We start from the raw sequence: 21240 nt of genomic DNA, 5'->3' as shown, positions 1-21240 counted from the left end.
CAAGCAAAGTTATTTTATCCTAAGTTTTGTATCCTTATCAGTGCATATTTAAGCAGGTTATTGTGTTTTTCTACCTGCTAATATTTCCACCTTACTCACTCTTTGTTTTTGTCCAGATAATAATCAGGAAAGACTGGCCGGATACCAGCTGTATGTATCCAATACTACCACTTCACCAAGAGACGGTGTCCTTTGTTACGAGGATACGAGTAGCACTAGACGTGCGGTTCAGTTGGTGGTAACACACATGTGTCCGTATATAGGTCAGTATGTGACCGTGTACAACTATAGAAACAATACTCCACGATACAGCTGGTATAGTGATGAAGCTTTTCTGGAGTTATGTGAGGTACAGGTGTTTGGTGAGTATGTTTTCTTTTAATACTGACTGAAGTGGACATTTTGTTGAAGGGATTTTTAAAGGAAAACATATTTATATGATAAACAGTTTTTTAGGCCCGAATCTACCGTATATATACAGACATATATAAAGACAATTGATCGAAACTGACAATGGATTAGTGAACAAACTGAAAACTTGAACAAATTTTGTCTTCAGATGATTTCGTCTCGACAACTGGCGTATAACCATTTACAATTACTTAAACATACCGAAATTTCATTTGACTTGATTCAATATTATTCTACAGGGGCTTCGGTTGGTTATACAGCACATGGTTTACTTATTTATACACTTGATTTTTATTATATTGTATCGGATTTGCACAAAATGTACATATAATATTACTCACGAAGAAATACGACACATCCTTTTCACTCCATTGCCAATGAAATATGAAGTTAACACCTAAACTTAAAAATAATTTCAATTATTAAACGAAAAGTTGAAAATTGCCTAAATCCTCTTGCTCTATCGGAAATGACCTAAGGAGATTCCCACTGATCTATCCAGTCATTTGTCTTCTTATTTGGGAGCGATACATGTGCTTCAAAATGTTCAAGAGATACCTCCGATTATTTGTTTACAGAGTCTTAATTGTTTTGACATTAGTCTTGTAAATAAGATGCTGAATAATGAAGTAGAATGCCATAAATCTTTGTTTCTTCACCTTTTATTAGAATAAAGGTTGTCAGCGTATTTGAGATATTCGTTCGAAATCTATCTGATTGAAAAATGAAATTAGTTTGCTTAAGTGAGTACTAGTAATATTTATGTTATGTTCCAACAGGATGTCAAGTAGGGAGATACGGTGAAGGTAATTGTAACAATCAGTGTCCACGAAACTGTTATCGCGGTAACTGTGACTCAACAACAGGTGCTTGCTTCTGTAAGTTACAATTATTTAAAAATACATACAATTTCAAAAAGGAAATTTATATAAACCTGTAACACATTAAGATCACTTCTGAGCATTTTAAAATTTCCCTGCTAATGCCAGAACTTGTAGTTTATGTAACTAGTCTCAATTTATCGAATGCATTCAAAATTATGTAGATACAGCAAGATCATCTATCTTTTCTTCGACACATTTTAGGAGATATCACTGAGGCACGTGTTATTAATAACACTGACTTATTGATTGCAATTATTTTCATTTGTGTAATATCAATCATTTGTTTTATTATATCTAACAGATAGTCTATTCAAAACTCTCTTCAAATTGTTTTTGTAATGCCGAAATAAGCCGGGTCAGATACAAATTGTTTCCTTCTCAGCAGCATACAATGAATTATGTACTTCATAAATAGCTACCCCGCTCAAAATACCATCAATCAAACACAATACCATTAGATTATCTAGCAAATGGTTAAAGAAAAATCACCCATAGACGAAATCAAGCCTTAACATAATAAAGATAACTGAATGGTCCGCTGTCAAAGGTATATCACCACTGTGCTTTCTAGTTATAAGTACCCAGAGTTAATCCAGATACTTTGCACCCCAGTACCATCAAACATATCCATGATTTTTGAACCCGTCTCACTTTATGTCACATAAGTATGTTACTGTATCTGGTTACCTGATTAACTGGATATTACGGGGTTGCTATTTTATGACTAATTTAATTATAAACTGGTTCAATACTGTAAATATTATGTAAATATTTGGCACACTCAAATTTTAACACATGGCCGATATTTTAACAGATTAGCGCGTTGATGAATTTGCGCGCTAAACCAATCTTATATAGAAACGGTATATACAAAGTAAAATTAGCGTAATCACAATTTAGCGGAATGCTTACAGTGCGATAATTGCTCAAATAGAATAACCGCTAAAATAGGTACATTTACCGAATACGTTGCAAGAAAAATCTCTAGTTTGTTTTCTATCTGAATATTGGCATGACTGAACGTGACCCTTTATGGGATGTTGTTAGATGTTCATGTAACGTAGTCAGAATGGCCATCTAGATTTTAATTAGATTGATCGTGGGAATGATGCCAATGATGAAACAATAATAAACGATCATGTGCGTTAAAATATATTATTTTTGGAGGCTTTTATATTTCAGATTGCATTACTGGCAAGTACGGAAATACATGTGATCAGGACTGTCCTGCAAGTTGTAAGGATATGTTGTGTGGAAAGAACACGGGAAACTGTACTGGTGAGTTAAATCTTACTACCTGTGTCATTAATTTGATAGTCAATACGTGTTTCTACCCACATATTCCACATTAAGATCTCTCATCCTTAAATCGAGTATCCATGTCTCTGGTCGCACAGGGCATGTCTATGGAAAATATATGCTGGTATTTGTGTTTGCTACACATTTCTATCATATACTTTGAAGTTTATTTAATGTTTCAGATGTGTACAATCTTTGCTTTTGACGTAAACCGCTTTACTCTGCATTTTGATATAACTTGTTCTATTCCGTATTTTTGCACAATTAACTATTGATGTGTGCTGTACAATGTCAGGGGCTATATTATCTAATAATATACAGTGTGATGAAGTGTTAATTGACTAGCCACCTATCAAAGGTAGATTGTTCTGTAAAATTAATAAATTTGGAAATATTCTGAAATTTTATTAAAACAAACTAAAACACTAAAAACCTAAATGCATCAAAACATGGACTGTCGTTATTAGCAGTCTTAAATTGAAACTTTGGAAAAACACAATAATAATGATGATGATATATATCATTATTAATACTATTCCCCTATCCGAAAAGGCCATAGGATACTGAATTATTGAGTTATATCTAACTGCTACGTCATTAACTGCGGTCATGTTGCGCAGTGGTAACATATTCACTAAAGATGTGAACAGATATGGAGTCACCTGCCCTGCCGTATTGGTCCTCTCCGCTTACTCGATAGTAATACCCCGCCCAATGAATTTAATCTAACAAGATTAAAACCGATGCGTTATACAATTCAATATTGATTTTTCATATGATAATACCAGTTAAAAATTGTTATTTTATGTATTTTTAAGATTGCATTCCCCGGAAGTACGGCATTAGATGTGAACATGACTGCTCTACAAATTGCCAGGACAGACTGTGTGACAAAGACAGCGGGAACTGTTATGGTGGGTAATATTACCAACATGTTCGTGAATTGATAATTTGGTAAATATTGAATATAGAATGTTACCAATGAATTCACGATGCAAAATATTCAGCATGCTTATTATAAAAGTTTAACATACAAATATACTAGAGCTGCTCTTTTTAATGTTCTATATTCTACACAGAAATAGAAATGTAGTGGCTGATTGATATTCGTTAAGTGGTGTGTATTGATTTGACATTTTTTACGATAGTTTGTGCATCACTTGTTATTGAGGGACATATTTTACAGGAATGCTTGACTGGAAAGTGTGGTATGAAATGTGATAAAACTGTCCTGTAAATTGTAAAGCCATGCTTTGTAAACAAGATACTATAAATATCAGCATGCATCTCGGACACACGAAAACCGTCCACAAATTACCATGGCTGTTGGTCAGGCGTATTATAATGGAAATCGAAACATCGTCCGTATCAAAAAAACAAAAAGATACAGCGTACACTATACTCATATATTCTTATTTTCAGTATGTATTCCTGGTAAATACGGAAACGTGTGTGATCAGAACTGTCCTGAAAATTGTAAGGATTGTGAAAAGAAAACGGGAAATTGTATTGGTAAGTATTACTTTGGTGGCGAGGTGGCTACAGGGCTATGTAGAGGTAATAATTTCGTATTTATGGTAATATATTAACACTTTAGTTTAATTAACATTACTTAAGAGTAAACAGCACTCGAAGAAACGCCCAATCTATTAATTACAGGTGATTTAAATATTGATTTTCTTCAACCCATCAGAGGTGATCTATGTGATATTTTGTCCAATTATAATTTAACCAACGTCATTACCGAACCCACTAGACAAACCGATACCTCCTCAACCCTACATGACCCTATCATTGTAAGTGATACTGTAAATGTAATTTTTTCCGATGTTATTGACATTGAGCGAACTATAAGTGACCATGATGCCGTTTTCGCAATTATAAATATTCCTGTTAAAATCAAACAAAGAAAAGTGTGGCTGTATGATAAAACTGATATTAATAAGTTAAAAGGAATGATAAACAGTATTCCCTGGATTGACACTTTTACCAATCTTTCAAATGTTAATGAAATGTGTAATTTCTTTACTGAAAAATTCCATGATGCTATTGATAAATGTATACCATCCAAAGAAATACTAGTACGCGACAGTGATAAACCGTGGATGAATGGAATGGTTAGACGTAATATAAGGAAAAGAGACAGACTTAAAAAAATAATGTTTAATAATAATTCAGAGTCCAATATGAATAAATACAAACATATGAGGAATAAAGTAAATAATATGATAAAGAGGGCTAAAGAAATATTTTATGAAAACATTAACACAGTTATAGACAGTAGTAATAACAACCCAAAAGTGTATTGGAAACTTCTGGGAAACCTTATCAGAGGTAAAAAAAAAAAACACAGATATATCTCCCCTACTTGATAGTACTACAAATGAAATTATATATGACAACAATAGGAAATGTGAACTGTTGAATAATTATTTTAGCTCTGTGTGTACCCAGTCAGAAAATGTCATAGATAAAGAATTACCCTTTTTTGAAAAGAGGACAGATTCTATTTTATCAGAAAAACATATAGTTTCCAGTGAAGTTGAAGACATTATAAAAATTCTAGATGTTAAAAAAGCGTCAGGTCCTGACGGTATTAGCCACAGAATGCTACAATTACTTTCAAGTGAAATTTCTATACCACTTTCTTTTATATTCAATTATTCTTTGTCATCTTGTATATTTCCTGAGAGCTGGAAAATTGCTCATGTCATGCCTATATTTAAGGCCAATGATGCAAGCATTGTCTCCAATTACAGACCTATCTCGCTGCTAAGTTGTATAGGTAAACTTTTTGAGCGTGTAGTATATAAGCATATCTACAATTTTTTAATCGAAAACGACCTTATTTATAAGTATCAGTCTGGATTCCTACCAAATCACTCCACAACACATCAACTTATTGAAATATATCATTCAGTCATTTCTTCCTTAGAAAACTAAACGGGACTTATTAAAACTTGAAATTTGGTCCAATGAATGGCTTATGTCCTTTAATCCTAATAAAACCGAGGCCCTCGTAATATCAACTAGACAACTTCCTTTTGTTCCGTCCTTTACATTCGACAATACCCCGATTAAAATAACAAACCACCATAAATACCTAGGAGTCATTCTTTCTGATGATTGTAAGTGGAACGTACATGTAGAATCTATAGTCAATAAAGTAACTAAATATATAGCCACCCTCCGTAAATTAAAACTTATCTTAAACAGGAACACATTAGAAAAAATGTACCTTACATATATACGACCATTACTTGAATATGCATGTGAAGTATGGGATAACTGCGGTACAACAAACTCATTGTTATTAGAAAAGATAAATCTAGAGGCCGCAAGAATACTCACAGGGCTGCCCATATTCACAAATCAAAGTACTGAAAGTACTGAAGACACAAACGAAAACAAATTATTTTAACTGCTTTTGTTTAGTGGGGACATGGTCAACTTTGTATGGAACATCACCAATACCTGATTAGGACTAGGACAAAATATTGGCAAGAAAAGAAATTCATATCTACTTTTGATTGCAAGTGCGTCTTGGCAGCTAATTTTCAGAATAGGTACTCGGGTAATCTTATTTGACATCTTCAATGGGTTAATGTATACGTAGTTGTAGATGTAATATGAAGGTCCTAGATTACCTGTAAAATTAATGAGGCCTTTCTTTTCAAACTTTTGAGGATCCCATGCCTATAAGCGCTTCACAAATTATCATTATCATTAGCATTTGAAAAAATATTTATACATTTGATGTAGCGCCCCATCTAGCTACCAGCTTTTAGATAAGAGAGAGCTCAGGTTAAAAACATTTGTGTGATTGTTTTAGGATTTTATCGTGTGTGCGAGCCCTGGTTTGAATGATGTTATGTCAAGGTTTTGAATGATATTTTGTGGCAGATTGTTCTATCCCTTCAGTGCCTTCTGTAAAATAGCGATAACAAACTTCAATTGTCAAAATACAATATGGCTGCCTGTCGGCCATGTTGTTTTCCGATTAGTCTCAAAATGCAATATCCATAACTAGGCACCGAGGGGAACCTACATATAAAATTTGAGAAAGATCCCTTCATCACTTTCTGAGAAATAGTGATAACAAACTTCAATTGTCCAAATCCAAGATGGCTGCCTGTCGGCCATATTGTTTTCCGATTGATCTCAAAATGCAATATGCATAATTAATGTAAGCACCAAGAGGAACCTACATATGAAATTTGAGAAAGATCAATTCAGTGCTTTCTGAGAAATAGCAATAACAAACTTCAATTGTCAAAACCTAAGATGGCTGCCTGTCGGCCATATTGTGTTCCGATTGGTCTCAAAATGCATTATGCATAACCACCCACCAAGGGAAACCTACATATCAAATTTTAGAAAGATCCCTTCAGCACTTTTTGAGAAATTGCGATAACAAACTTCAATTGTCCAAATCCAAGATGGCTGCCTGTCGGCCATGTTGTTTTCCGATTAGTCTCAAAACGCAATATGCATAACTAGGCACCTACTTATGAAATTTGAAAAAGATCCCGTCAACACTTTCTGAGAAATAGTGATAACAAACTTCAATTGACAAAATCAAAGATGGCTGCCTATCGGCCTTATTGTTTTCTGATTGGTCTCAAAATGCAATATGCATAACTAATGTTAGCACCAAGAGGAACCTACATATGAAATTTGAGAAAGATCAATTCAGTGCTTTCTGAGAAATAGCAATAACAAACTTCAATTGTCAAAACCTAAGATGGCTGCCTGTCGGCCATATTGTTTTCCGATTGGTCTCAAAATGCAATATGCATAACTAGAAACCAAGAGAAACCTATGAAATTTTAGAAGATCCCTTCAGTACTTTGAGAAATAGCGATAACAAGAATTGTTTACGGATGGAGGGACGGACGGACCACTGACGCAGGGCGATTTGAATAGCCCACCATCTGATGATGGTGGGTTAAAAACACCTGGGTCTGATAAACAGACTCTGGAAGCGTAGAATGCGGATGTAGACAGGGCAGGGTATACCATCACAACGGGCACATTAAACTAAGCACTATATTCAAAACTTAGAATTACATGCTCATATCAGCTCAGACTTGAGACAGTTTCTTAAGAGTGAACATGATTTTCATATAGCACTCTACGTTATATGTTTACACTCCATACTGTGTAGCTACAAATCATCTATACAACAAAAACACATTCATTCACATGTACAGTTCAAATCAATTTGAAGTGGAATTTTGTTTTTCACTTATGTACATTGCATCAAATATTCTCCGCAATAGTATATGTACCATATACATAACTGTAACTGCATGATACATATATATATGTATGTATGGTATATATATCATGTTAATTAATGTTAGTGAGATGTGAATGTAGCTATATGTATTGATATCATCGATTTCAAAATCAGAGTTTTTTTTTTAATCTGCAGCATCTGTCAGATGAAAATGTAGTTCGAATGCCCAAACTGGATGAACTGTACATGTAGTAGCATTCTTCAAAGTCCATTATGAATGCTTTTCATACAAATGTATTTCTTTCAATTGTTCATGTGTTTAAATTATTAGAACACTGAAGTAATTTTTATTTTCATAAAAATGGAAGTACTGCTTATCTTTAAAACTAAATTGGATATTGATAAGATAAATTTGCCAAAATGTTAAAAATCAAACCTTATTAAGTAGAATCTAAACAGTTGTAAATGGCTAAGCCCACTATTCTTAACAACAAAATTACTTATTTTGATTCTCTGTCAAATATAATCAGGTTACTTGAAGACTTTGTCAGAAAAGTTAACACATATATACATTATTAATAGTTGCTTTAATTAAATTAATCTGAATTTGAACATTAAACCGACTTAACAATTTAAATGAAAAAAATGTGTTTTCACCATTTACCATAATTGACAAGAAGAAAATAATTATTTAACTCAACCTATGATATAGTATGTAACAGTCATCAAGACAATACTATTATCTTTAGTCATGCCAAGTTATTTCACAATAGGATATATGCACAACACAAAAAAGTTTTACAAATTTTTGTTGTTTAGAAGAATAATGAACTTAGTAATTTTTGCTGTTCTTCTCAAATAATATGTACTAGTGTTGTAAAGAAAAAAAGATTAAATAATAATAATAAATCTAAGTGATAATAAATTATTTGCATTGATTTATCAATAATTTACTGTGCATTAGTTTAAAGGTTAATTTAATTCAGAAGCTGAAATGATTTAAGACAGAAAAAACCGCAGATGTAGGAATATAACATTTCCACTGCCTTTAAATATCTCTGGTTAAATTTAGCAATCAGTACATTTCCATGAAAAATGGTGTTTTCTAAAGAGTTACTGCCCTTTAACCGTCCCTGAAGCGTTCAAAACTCCACCAAACATAATAAAGGTCTATGTAGATGTACATCGTAGACCCCTTTCTTTTTTATAATATGCTTCGACTGTTATGTAATATTTCAAATGATAATGATAGATCATTTTCTTTTTTTTTTAAACCATCACGAATATTAGAAAAAAAGAATCAGTCGCTATAATTAGAGATGAAATTTTCAGTGACGTCTACATCTGCATGCAGACAGCCACGTTAATGCGGTACGCGTTCTGTAAACGAAAAACTTCATGTGCATTACGTAGGATATAATCAATAGATCCGAAGTCAATATTAATATTCACAAGTCCATTTGACATTTCGAAACCCTATTCAGTGAGAATTTATTTAACTTTTTATTTGCAAACATGCGTATGGTACTCGACTGCCGTTGTTGTGATATTGTCATGATGAATAGACAACTTTTTTTCTTTCGTAAAAAAACATCTATATAATCTAACCATCTGCAGACTACATCAATCACATGCAAGTTAATATTTCAGTGAGAAAATGACATTCAAAGTTGGGTTTGATCACCTACTCTTTCTTTTATTATTGTTTACATTACTGAAAGATGGCGGACAAAATCGGATGCTGGATGAGTGATTTTTCAATGTACAAAATAACAACGATATTCCGACGAAACTTTATCAATATTATAACCCATTCAGTAACATGCCACCAAAGAAAAAAAACACATAGATGTCGATGATGAAAATTCAGCGTGATGTTAGTAGATTTTTCTTCCGGGTCACAGGTAAGCAGCAATATGGCGCCAGCGAAAAGTCGATTGTATCATTCCGCGTGAAATCTAATGCGTTCAACGCGGAAAAATATTCTTACGTATCATCGACAGAACATACTTAAATTAAATACTTTGAAAACTATCTATTTGTGAGGTTCTGTTGTTTTGTCATATATCTAACGAAACTGCAGTGTTGCATTTGACTCCGTAAGTCACGGGACTATTTTTTTTTTGCGATAGAATATGATTGTGAAGTGGCAGTGGAAGTTGTGTCAGAGCGAACGAAAATGCCAAAAAAAAACACATTGTCCTGTCAGCTTTTAAAATACAACAAAACAAAAGGTGATTTTTTTTAATAGCTGAACTTCACTGTATGTCATTTTTTATCGTGAAGTTAAACAAATATTTACTGCATAACATTACGGAGTTACTGTAAAGCAACGTTTAGATTGGCCAACAGCAGTATCCGCCAGAGCCCTCAAAAGCGCTGACATAGACTCAAACTTACGTTTGTGTCTACGTTTGTGTCAACAAAACAAAAGGTAATTTTTTTATAGCTGAACTTTACTATATGTCATTTTTTATCATGAATATTTACGATATTTACAAATATTTACTGCATAGCATTACGGAGTTACTGTAAAGCAACGGTTAGATTGGCCAAGGCAGTATCCGCCAGAGGGCATCGTAGATTTTGTCAGCTACACCTCAAAAGCGCTGACATAGACTCAAACATACGTTTGTGTCAAAAAAGAGTTCTTATATCTGGAAACCGGTTGGTTACCCCTTTCGAAGAGAAGAGATGCTCGGAAACTTTCCTTATTCTATTCTATAGTAAATAATCTGGCACCTACTTTTCTTATCGACCTACTACCAATGTATATTGGCAACATAGCTCCTTATAATTTACGAAATGCAGATTTATTTCGGGAACAACACTTTCGTCTACAACTATCAAATAACTCCTTCTTTCCTTCTACTTCAAAACTTTGGAATGATTTACATAACACTATCAGAAACTCGCCTACCTTAAGTTCCTTCAAATCTAATCTAAAAAAATCTATGACAGTAAACAATATATATGACAAGCATTTTATCAGTTATGGTCCTCGAAAACTAAATATTCTACACAACAGAATAAGAAATCGAGCAAGTGCACTAAGCTATGATCTTTTTAGAGCCAATCTCGTTGATTCACCTGCTTGTCAATGTGGACATCCCTGTACAAATTCTTTTAAAAAATTCCTATAATCTTGAAATAAAAGAACCATTTCCATCACACTTCTGTTAGAAAGCCCATTCACAAATCCGTATTTTTTTTAAATGTTAAATGGTATGATTACATAACAAATTAGAATGGGCGGAAAGACTTTTGACCGGACAGTGTAACTTAGTCCATATATAGCTGTATATATACTGTATACCTGGTATTTTCACCCCAGGTTATTTTCGCCCTTGAGCACACAGAAGATATTCGCCCCGTTTTAATTTCGCCCTAAACTACTTTTAAGAAATGTATTTTCCTCGTTCAATCAGAAAATTCCGTTCGGAATTCTCGATACAATTGCCCTCGGAACACTCCGGATTTATCCAGTTCTCCCATTTCTTTTCTTCTCATGTTCCGCTGAGGTGTGAAAATGTAATCAGGTGTGAAATACCAACGTTTACCTGTGTTCAGATTTACTTTAGCCTATATTGATTCAAATAGTATTAGGTATGCATGGTCAATTTTAAGCAAACACGATGAGTGGTAAAGTTTTCACCGTGCCGTGACTAAGTAGAAGTCTACGGGACCAGTGATTTCTTTTGTATATTGTCATCGATTGAAGCCACAAGCGACGGTGAAGTCATAAAATCAGCCTTCACAATGGCAAAGACCTATTGTGTGCATAATTTTAAAACATTTTTGGATTATAAAAGTTACTTAGTAATTAAGCTTTTTTTTAAAAATCAAATATACTAAACCTAGTACGCTGTCTAGCCGATATTTTCGATTGAACTCCACGTGATATCGCAAATTTACAAGGCCTATATTTAGATCTAGATTTTATTTCACATGCACAGATTGGAATAAAACAATTACCTATTTATAAACTTAGTGTAAATAGATAATACGTGTTGCCTGTCTTTGTAAGGATATAACACACTTGGAAAGTACGAGGGTATGTTTTGGATCCGACCTACAAGTAGCATATGTACGATAACTTGTAAATCCTGCAATTCAGCTTGAAATTTTCGCCTTCATCTTAAATTCGCCTCATCTTCAAAGGGCGAAAATGGCGAAAATTAAACACGGCGAAAATTACCAGGTATACAGTATGTACATGTTGAAATATTAACAATCTAATTAAAATCTAGATGGTCATTCTCACTACGTTACATGAACATCTAACAACATCCCATACGGGGTCACGTTCTGATGACCTTTGAGTTATTGTATTTGTCGATGAAAATAAAGTAATCCATTTCGTCATAGCATGTACATAGCTACAAAGTCTATGCTATTTAGAACGAAATGACTTTTAAACAAATTGACAGCTTATGGGAACCTATGCACTCTGCTCATGCTTATTCGGACATATAAAACTCCCTTCCATGATTCTGAAGTAGTCATTTGATTGACTGATCCAAAAGGTCACCCTGACGTGACCCCTTAGGCCTAGGGATGTTGTTAGACTATCTTGATTTTAATTAGATTGAAATATTAAAGACATGGTGTTTTTATGTTTTCTTTTGGATGATCCTTGATGTATTGTACACATATGAATTCAACTTGTCGTAAACTACATGGAAAATGCTATATTATGAAGTTCCTCTGTAAAAATAAAATAAAATGCTTTTTAAGCAACTGGTCGGTAAAATCCGGAAAAGGTTTTGGTTTTTTTATAAAAGCCCATCATCGGAACGCCTCGTTTGTTCGAATACACGCTTTCCCGGGGAAACTGAAAACTTTCTCGATGTAATCTAGCCCCCACGGTAAGATGTGTTTATCTCAATTTCACGCATATACTGTGTAGAAATGACTTGATTTATGACTGCCATACGTATTAAGTGGCTGTTGGAGTGATAATGTAACCATTGTCAGCGATTTCATGATGTAGCAAACTACGCCAAGTTAGTATGTCACTGACTTAGTGAATCACAGGCGTCTGCCCGGTTTCTAATAATCTATATATATATATATATAATACATCTATAAGTCCATTAACTACTAAGTAAATAGACTATTTATAAGTATTAGAATGGAATTCACTTTTTTATAATGTAGTACCCGTGGAATTGATTTTGATTATATATATATATGATTATTGGAAATCCGGCACCTGTGGGGGCACAGGGGGATGTCAAGTTTTGTATTACAAAAATAGTCAGAAATACCTATATATATTGACAATATATATAGGTATTTCTGACAATTTTTTGTAATATAAAACTAGACATGCCCTGTGTGTGGAGCTGCACTGGCCACAGGGGCTCGGTGTAATATGTCGTATGACATAGTTAACATCACTATAAATAAGTATCCATATACATCCTGAAACTTCTGACAACCGAGATGTCGTTTTTGATACATTAATAACCCCATTTCCTGTTGACTGTGTTGTTAACAGTCATTAATTAGATTAAATTAATTTTCTGATGCAGGATGTAAATCCCTATATCAGACTCAATTATAAACCTTATGGATAACGATTTCGCTACATCGCTGAATTGTAGCTTTAAAATTGTACAATATATCTTTATTTTCCCAGTGATTATCCAGCCTGTTTAAATATTGTTATTGAAAACCATGGTCCCTATATATGCACCTGGTTGGTAATAAGCAAAGGAAAATTAACTAGCCTGAGTTGAATCCTCAAGTCCAAGTTTGCCCTGATTTTTATTAGTATTTCTATACAGGATTTTTATATGTTTCCTATTAGTAAACGTCAAACTCCTCATGAGGATAATGTAGGATCTGGACAATGGACGGATGATTTCTGACAGAAAGTTATTGTCACAACTATATTCCCTCCATCAATGATAGTGTTGCGAAACAATGAACCCTGAAATTGCTACAATTAGCATACATTATGTTATGGATCTTGCAATAATATCTGGTATGATTAAATAATTTCTAATGCATATTTAGAAATTTATTAGCCTGCTGTGACATCACAAATCTTAAATTCAAGCATTATACTGATATAGAATAATTGTTGCTGTGATCTGCCACATGCATGATACTTGACCTAATGGAGAACTCTTGTGTGGATAACTGATCTAGAAATGGTATTTGTGACCACATGGACTGCAACTACTCAAAAAAACATTATTCGATAGCGTCAGCTGCAGTTTTTAAAAGAGGTATTCTGGGGCAGTTGGCAGTACTGACCGATGGTAGGCTGGACCCGGTGGTTTTTCCTCTGAGTGCTCCGGCATTCCTCCACCTCCAAACCTGGAACGTCCTTAAATGACTCTGGCTATTAATAGGACGTTAAACAATAACAAACAAAACAAGCAAGTGTCTACACTTCAATTTTGGATTTGGTCCGTGGTATGTAGTCGTGTTATGTGGTATGTAGTCTGTGATATGTGGTCCATGGGATGTGGTCTGTGGTATGTAGTCTGTACAGGTTCATGGTGTTGTCCGTAGTATGTGGTCCATGGTATGTAGTCTGTGGTATGTGGCCCTGGTATGTATGGGTCTGTGGTATGTAGTTATGGTATAGGTCTGCGGTATATTTTCAGGGTTCGTGGTCTTGGGTCCTTGGTACATGTATGTGGTCCATTTTATGTGGTCCTGTGGTATGTGGTCAGTGGTATGTGGTCCATGGTACATGTATGTGGTTCTTTGGGTGTGGTTCTGTTTATGTTGTCAATGGTATGTTGTCCAGGTATGTGGTCCAGGGTCCGTGGTATATGGTCGGTTGTCCGTGGTCCAGGGTATGTTTTCCATGGTATGGGGTCCGGGGTATTGGTCGGTGGTCCTTGGTATGTGGGTCATAGTATGTGGTCCATATTATGTGGCCTGTGGTGTGTGTTCCATGGTAATGGTCCAGGGTATGGGTCTGGGGGTCCTTGGTATAAGGTCGTTGTCCTTGGTCCATTGTATGTGGTATGTGGCCCCGGGGTTATGTGGTCTGTGGTCCATGGTGAAAGGGTTCGTAGTATGTGGTCCATGGTAGGGTGCTCCATGGTCGGTGGTATGTTTCCATGGTATTCGACTGGTCCATAATACGTGGTCCATGGTAATGTGTTCAATGGTATGTGCGGTCCCTGGTATGTAGCCAGGTCTGTGTCTTGGTATGTGGTCCATGGTGTGTGGTCATGGTTCGTGGTCCTTGGACCGGGGTTCATGGTCCTATATGTGTCTGTGTTTGTGGTCCAAGGTATGTTGTCAGTGGTTCGTGGTCTGTGGTCCAGTGTTCTTTTTTAGATTGGTGAAAAAGGTGGCCATTGGGCCCCCTTGGTTGAAAAACTGGGGTCATTGGCCAAAAAGTAGGGCCAAGGTAAAAAAATCATGAAAAAAATTATCCACTGTTATAATTGGTTTTTTTTTCTTCTTCTGAATTTTCCCACTTGCACTTCAAAAATTCAATGTCAGGCAAAGTATTTACCCTTACTAGTATAATTTTTTTATTTTTTTAATTTTTCCTTCACACCCATCAAATTCACAAAATGTCAGTCAATTTATCATCCAGGAACTTTAAACTTATCAAAAAAGAAAGCCATTTGCTCTGAAACATTCGGGCCGATTCGTTTATTCCGTTTAGTCCACCTTTAATTCATTAATTTAAATTCGGATTGCTGTGTATTTTTCGCGAAGCACCGCCCATTGCTTTGTGAATCATTGATCGTTCCTCATTGTTCTTTTCTGACCATTGACTCACCAAAAATGGGAGCCTAGTGTAAAAACAGCTTGTTTTTTTTTACTTTTCACGTACCCCCCCCCAAACGGGGTTTTTCTTTTCCCGAGGCCTTTTTGTTTTGTTTACTTCTGAAACAATCAGAACCAATCAAAATCATTGTTAGGTTACAGTCCCTATCGACCCAATCAATACATCGTTGTATCACCGAGGCGCGTTCGGCATGAAAACCAAGAAAACAACGGTGGAGATCGGTTTACGGCAGATATTTCTTTACTATCGCTAAGAAAAGGTTCATTTTTTTTTTTTGCGCCCGAGGGCCCGGTGAAACATAATTTTTAAACGCCTATAGTGATGGCGCGCCTAAAATGAACACTGGGGGTCCGTTGGGCCATGGTATACAGTATTTGGTCCATGGTATGTGGTCTGTGGTCCATGTTTGTGGGTGTTGTCCCGTATTTTTTGGTCCTGGTATGTGGCCATGGTATATGTCTATATTATTGGTCCATTGGGATTGGTCTGTTTGTCCGTAGTTTGTGGTCATTGTATGTGGTCCCTGGTATGTGGGAGTTGTCAGTGGTTAGTGGGCTTGGGTATGTGGTCCTGGTATATGGTCCATTGTATGTGGTCGGTGGTCCCCCGGTATGTGAAACCATGGTATGTGGTCCATGTTATGTGTATGTGGGCCTTGGGATGTGGTCCATGGTATAATTCTGTTGTATGTGGTCCATGGGATGTTGTTCGTTGTCTATGGTCCTTTGGGATATGGGCCTTTGGTTCGTTTTTCATGGTCCATGGTATGTGGTCCATGTTAAAGTGGTATGTGGTCCTTTGGTTCGTTGTACTTGTTTCCCGGTATGTGGTCCATGGTATGTGGTCCGATGTTATGTGGGCTTGGTACATGGTCCCATGGTATATGTCCATGGTATGTTGTCCATGGTCTGTGGTCCGTGTTATGTGGTCTGTGGTATGTGGTCCTGTTAGTGGGCCTTGATATGTGGTCCAATGGGTTATATGGTCCGTGGTACATGGGATTTGGGCCTGGTATTTGGTCCATCCGTCTTGTGTCTTTGATCACACCCCCTCATCATGGTAAATTTACTTAGATATCAACAGTTCTGACTGATCATAATGTTTATGTATATATTTAAAGCTCATCTTAAAGAGGATGTAACTATATCTTCTCCCGAAATGACAATCCAAAATCTACGTAAATAAATTCATACTGAAAAAGTGGTGGTCTGTGGTCCTGTTTTGTGGTCCATTGTATGTGGTCCTGGTATGTTGTCTGTGGTCTTTGGTATGTGATCCATGGTATGCGGTCCATGGTATAAAGGGCTGTTGTTTGTGGTCCATTGTCTGTGGGCCATGGTCCGTGGTATGTGGTCCTGGGATGTTGTCCATGGTCTGTGGTACATGGGCCATGGTATGTTGTCCATAGTCCATGGTGTCTGGGTCCGTGGTCTATGGTATGTTGTCTATGGTCCATGTCCGTAATATGTGTTCCATGGTAGTGGTCCATGTTATGTGGTTCATGATATTTGGTTCAACCTTCTTGTGTCTTTGATCACACCGTATCATGGTTAATTAAATGTTCATGGGGGTATGATTCCATAACAGATTGAATTGGGCGGAAAGACTTTGACCGGACAGTGTACTAGTCCTATATACTTATAAGACTGTTCCTGGTATTTTCACCCAGGTTGTTTCGGGCCCTTGAGCAAACACAGAGAGATATTCGCCCCGTTTTATTTCGCCCTAAACTCTTTTAAGAATGTATTTTTCCTATTCCTCCTCGTTCGACATCAGAAAATTCCGTCGGAATTCTCGATACAATTGGCCTCGGAACACTCCGTGATTTATCCAGTTCTTCCCTTTCTTTGCTTCTCATGTTCCGCTGAGGTTGAAAATGGTATCAGGTGTGTGAAATATCCACGTTTACACCTTGTTCAGATTTACTTTCGCCTATATTATGTCAAATAGGATTGGTATGCTGTCAATTTTAGCAAACACGAATGAGTGGTAAAGTTTCACCTGTGCCGTGACTAAGTAACAGTCTACGGTACCAGTGATTTCTTTTGTATATTTGTCATCGATTGAAGCCCAAGCGACGGTGAAGTCAGACAATCACCTTCACAATGGAAAGTACCTAGGTGTGTGCATTTTTAAAAAAAAACGTTTTTTGATATCCACGTTACTTTTAAAAAGCTTTTTTAAAAATCAAATAGACTAAACCTAGTACCGGCTTAGCCGATATTTTTTTTTTTTTCGATGGAACTCCCACGTGATATCGCAATTTACAAGGCCTATAGTTAGATCTAGATGTTATTCACTGCACAATTGAATAAACATTAACCTATTTTTATTAAACTTAGTGTAATAATAAGACTTGTTGCTGTCATGTCATAGGATTAACACACGTGGGAAAGTAACAGGGTATGTTTTGGATCCGACCACAAGTAGCATATGTACGATAACTGTAAAATCCTGCTTGAGCTTTGACATGTTTCGCCGTCATCTTAAATTCGCCCTACATCAAGAGGAAATTCTGAAAATGAAACGACGCGAATTACCAGGGTATACGTAATGTACAGTTGAAATATTAACAATCTACTTAAAATGCTAGATGGTCATGGTCTCACTACCGTTACTAACAGCGAACACACCCATACTGGGTCCCTTCTTATCTTTTGAGTTTTGTATTTGTCGATAAAATAAAGTAATCCATTTCGTCATAGCTGTACATATCTACATGTATTGCGCTTAGAACTAATGACTTGAACAATTGACCGCTATGGGAACCTATGCACTCTGCTCATGCTTAGTCGACATATAAAACCCCTTTCCATATCTGAGTAGTCATGTGATTTAACTGATCCAAAGTCACCCTTACGACGCCTTAGCCTATGTGATGTTGTTGACTATCTTGATTTTAAAATTAGATTGAAATATTAAAGACTGGGTGGTGTTTATGTTTGCTTTGGGATGATCCTTGATGTTTTGACACATATGAATTATTCACTTGTCTAACTACATGGAAATTCTTATAGTAGGGAAGTTCCACTCTGTAAAAATAAAATAAATGCTTGTTTAAGCACTAGGTCGGCGAACATCCGGAAAAGGGTTTGGTTTCTTTTATAAAGCCCTCAGTCGAACGCCTCGTGTGGTCGAATCACGCTTTCCCGGAGCTGAAAACGTTCTCGTGTAATCTACCCCCCGGTAAGAATGTGTTTATCTCTCAATTTCACCATCTACTGTGTAGAAATGCTTGATTTATGACTCCATAAACGTATTAAGTGGCTGTTGGAGTGATAAGTAACCATTGTCAGCGATTTCATGATTAGCAACTACGGGCGGGCCAACTTAGTATGTCACTGGTACTTAGTGCATCACAGGCGGCTGCCCGGTTTCTAATAATCTAGATATATATATATATATAAGGCATTGGGGGCTGGTCGGCAGGTAGAAGGCGAAGGAATGGGGAGCATGGGGGAGGGGGGTGGTAACGGAGTTAAGGTGTGGGAAACGGGGTGGGGGCTGGGGGTGGATCTTAAGTCATTTATACTACTAGAAGAAATGACGAGTTTCTAAGTATTAAGCATGGATTCACTTTTATAATGTAGTACCAGTGGATTGTTTTTGATAGATATTAGATATATTATTATTGGAAATCCGCCCTGTGGGAGCCCAGGGGCATGTCAGTTTTGTATTAACACACATAGGCATGAAATACTATATATATTGACAATATAATATAGGATTCTGACATTTTTTTGTAAATCCAACTAGGACTGCCCTGTTGTGGAGCTGCACCTGGCCACCAGGGCTCGGTGGAAACATATGTCAGTATGACCGTAGTTACAGCACTATAATAAGTATGCATATACACCTGAAACATTCTGAGCAACCGAGATGTCGGTTGTTTGAGCATTAATAACCCATTTTTCCTGTTGAACTGTTGTTTGTTACATTCGATTAAATGATTAAATGAATTTTCTGAGGCAGATGAAATCCTCTATATCAGACCTCAATATACTAAACCTTATTGGATACTATTCGCTACAAAAACAACCATCTCTGAATGGGAGCTTTAAAATTGTACAAATTTCTTTATTTACCCGTGATTATCCATCCTTTTAATATATGTTATTGAACCATGGTCCCCTGATATATGCACCTGGTTGGTAATACAAAGAACCTTAACTACCCCTGAGTTGAATCCTCAAGTCCAAGTGTTGGCCGATTTTTATTTCGTATTTCTATCGGAATTTTTATATGTTTCCTATTATAAACTTCAACTCCTCATGAGGATAATGTAGATCGGACAAATTGACGGATGATTTCTGACAGAAAGTTTTATTGCACACACTATTATCCCCTCCACATGATATGTTGCGAAACAATGACCCTGAATTGCTACAATTACAACAATTTGTTATGGATCGTTGCATATATCGGTATGATTAAATATTTCGAATGCATGTTAACATTATCTTATCCTGCTGTGACATCACAAACGTAATTCAGCATTAATACGATATAGAATATTGTTGCTGTGATCGCCACATGCATATACTTGACCTAATGGCGAACTCTTGTGTGGATAACTGATCAGAAAATTGTATTTGTGACGCACATGGACTGCAACTACGCAGAAAAACATTATTCGATAGCGGGTCAGCTGCAGTGGGAAAAGGGCTCGGGGGCAGTGGGCATACGGACCGATTGGAGCGGGCCCGCGTGTCGAGGGGGGGTGGGAGTTGTCCGGCCGCAGTCCCCACCCCCCCCGCCAAAACCGGGAACGTCCCTGAAAGGACTCTAGCTATGAATAGGACGGTAACAGCACAAACAAACAAGCAAGTGGCTGACCTGCACTTTTGCGCATCGTGGTCCGTGGTAGGTGCGGCCGTGGGCTAGAGATGGGTATGTAGTTACCGGTATATGGGGCCATGGGATTGGGGGCTGTGGGAGTATTGGTATCAGTTTTCTGGTGTCTGGGGCCGTCAGGATGGGGGGGCAAGGTATGGTAGTCTGGTTGGGTATAGGGGTCATGGTATGTTAGAGCTGTGGAGGAACGTGGCCGGGGATTAGGCTGCGGTATATTTCCATCTTTCAGGCGTTCGCTGTTCTGGGTTCTGGGTACATGGAGGTGGGTCCCATATGTAGGTTGGTCTGTGGTACTTGTCAGTGGTTGTGTCCATGTACCATGCTATGTGGTTCATTGGTGTGGTTCTAGGTTATGTTGTGCGAACTCGGTCAGTTTGCCCAGGGTATGTGGTTTCCTGTCCCGTGTACATATGGCGCGTGTCCGTGGTCCATGGTTGTTTGTCATGGAGTGGTCCGTGGTATTGGTCGTGTGGTCCCTTGGTATGTGGTTCTTAGTATGTTGTCCCTATTATGTGGGCCTGTGTGTGTGTTCCCAGGAATTGGTCCATGGTAATTTGGTCTGTGGGTCCGTGGGAATCAGGTGGTTGGCCTTGGTCCATTGTATGTTGGTATGGTGGTCCGTGTTATGTTGTCCTGTGGTCCATGGGTGTATGGTCGTATATGTGGTCCATGGTATGGTGGCTCTCATGGTCGTTGGTATTGTTCCATGTATTCGACTGGCCTAATACGTGGTCCCAGGGTATGTTGTTCACTGGGTATTTGCAGTCCCTGGTTAT

At 36.8% G+C, this 21240-nt stretch overlaps 1 protein-coding gene across 1 annotated transcript in view; it reads left to right on the top strand.

The window, feature by feature from the left end:
- LOC117326606 overlaps window positions 1–21240 on the top strand; it is an 87660-nt gene that overhangs the window by 59068 nt on the left and 7352 nt on the right. Inside the window, exons 22-26 of the mRNA XM_033883364.1 lie at window positions 117–362; window positions 1191–1289; window positions 2478–2573; window positions 3413–3508; window positions 4017–4106. Of these exons, the coding sequence (XP_033739255.1) occupies window positions 117–362; window positions 1191–1289; window positions 2478–2573; window positions 3413–3508; window positions 4017–4106 (627 nt within the window). The remainder of the gene's footprint in view (window positions 1–116; window positions 363–1190; window positions 1290–2477; window positions 2574–3412; window positions 3509–4016; window positions 4107–21240) is intronic.

This window comes from Pecten maximus, chromosome 4 (assembly GCF_902652985.1).
Source record: "Pecten maximus chromosome 4, xPecMax1.1, whole genome shotgun sequence".
In the NCBI taxonomy this organism is placed as follows: Eukaryota; Metazoa; Mollusca; class Bivalvia; order Pectinida; family Pectinidae; genus Pecten; species Pecten maximus.
This window is presented reverse-complemented; position numbering and strand designations above follow the sequence as displayed.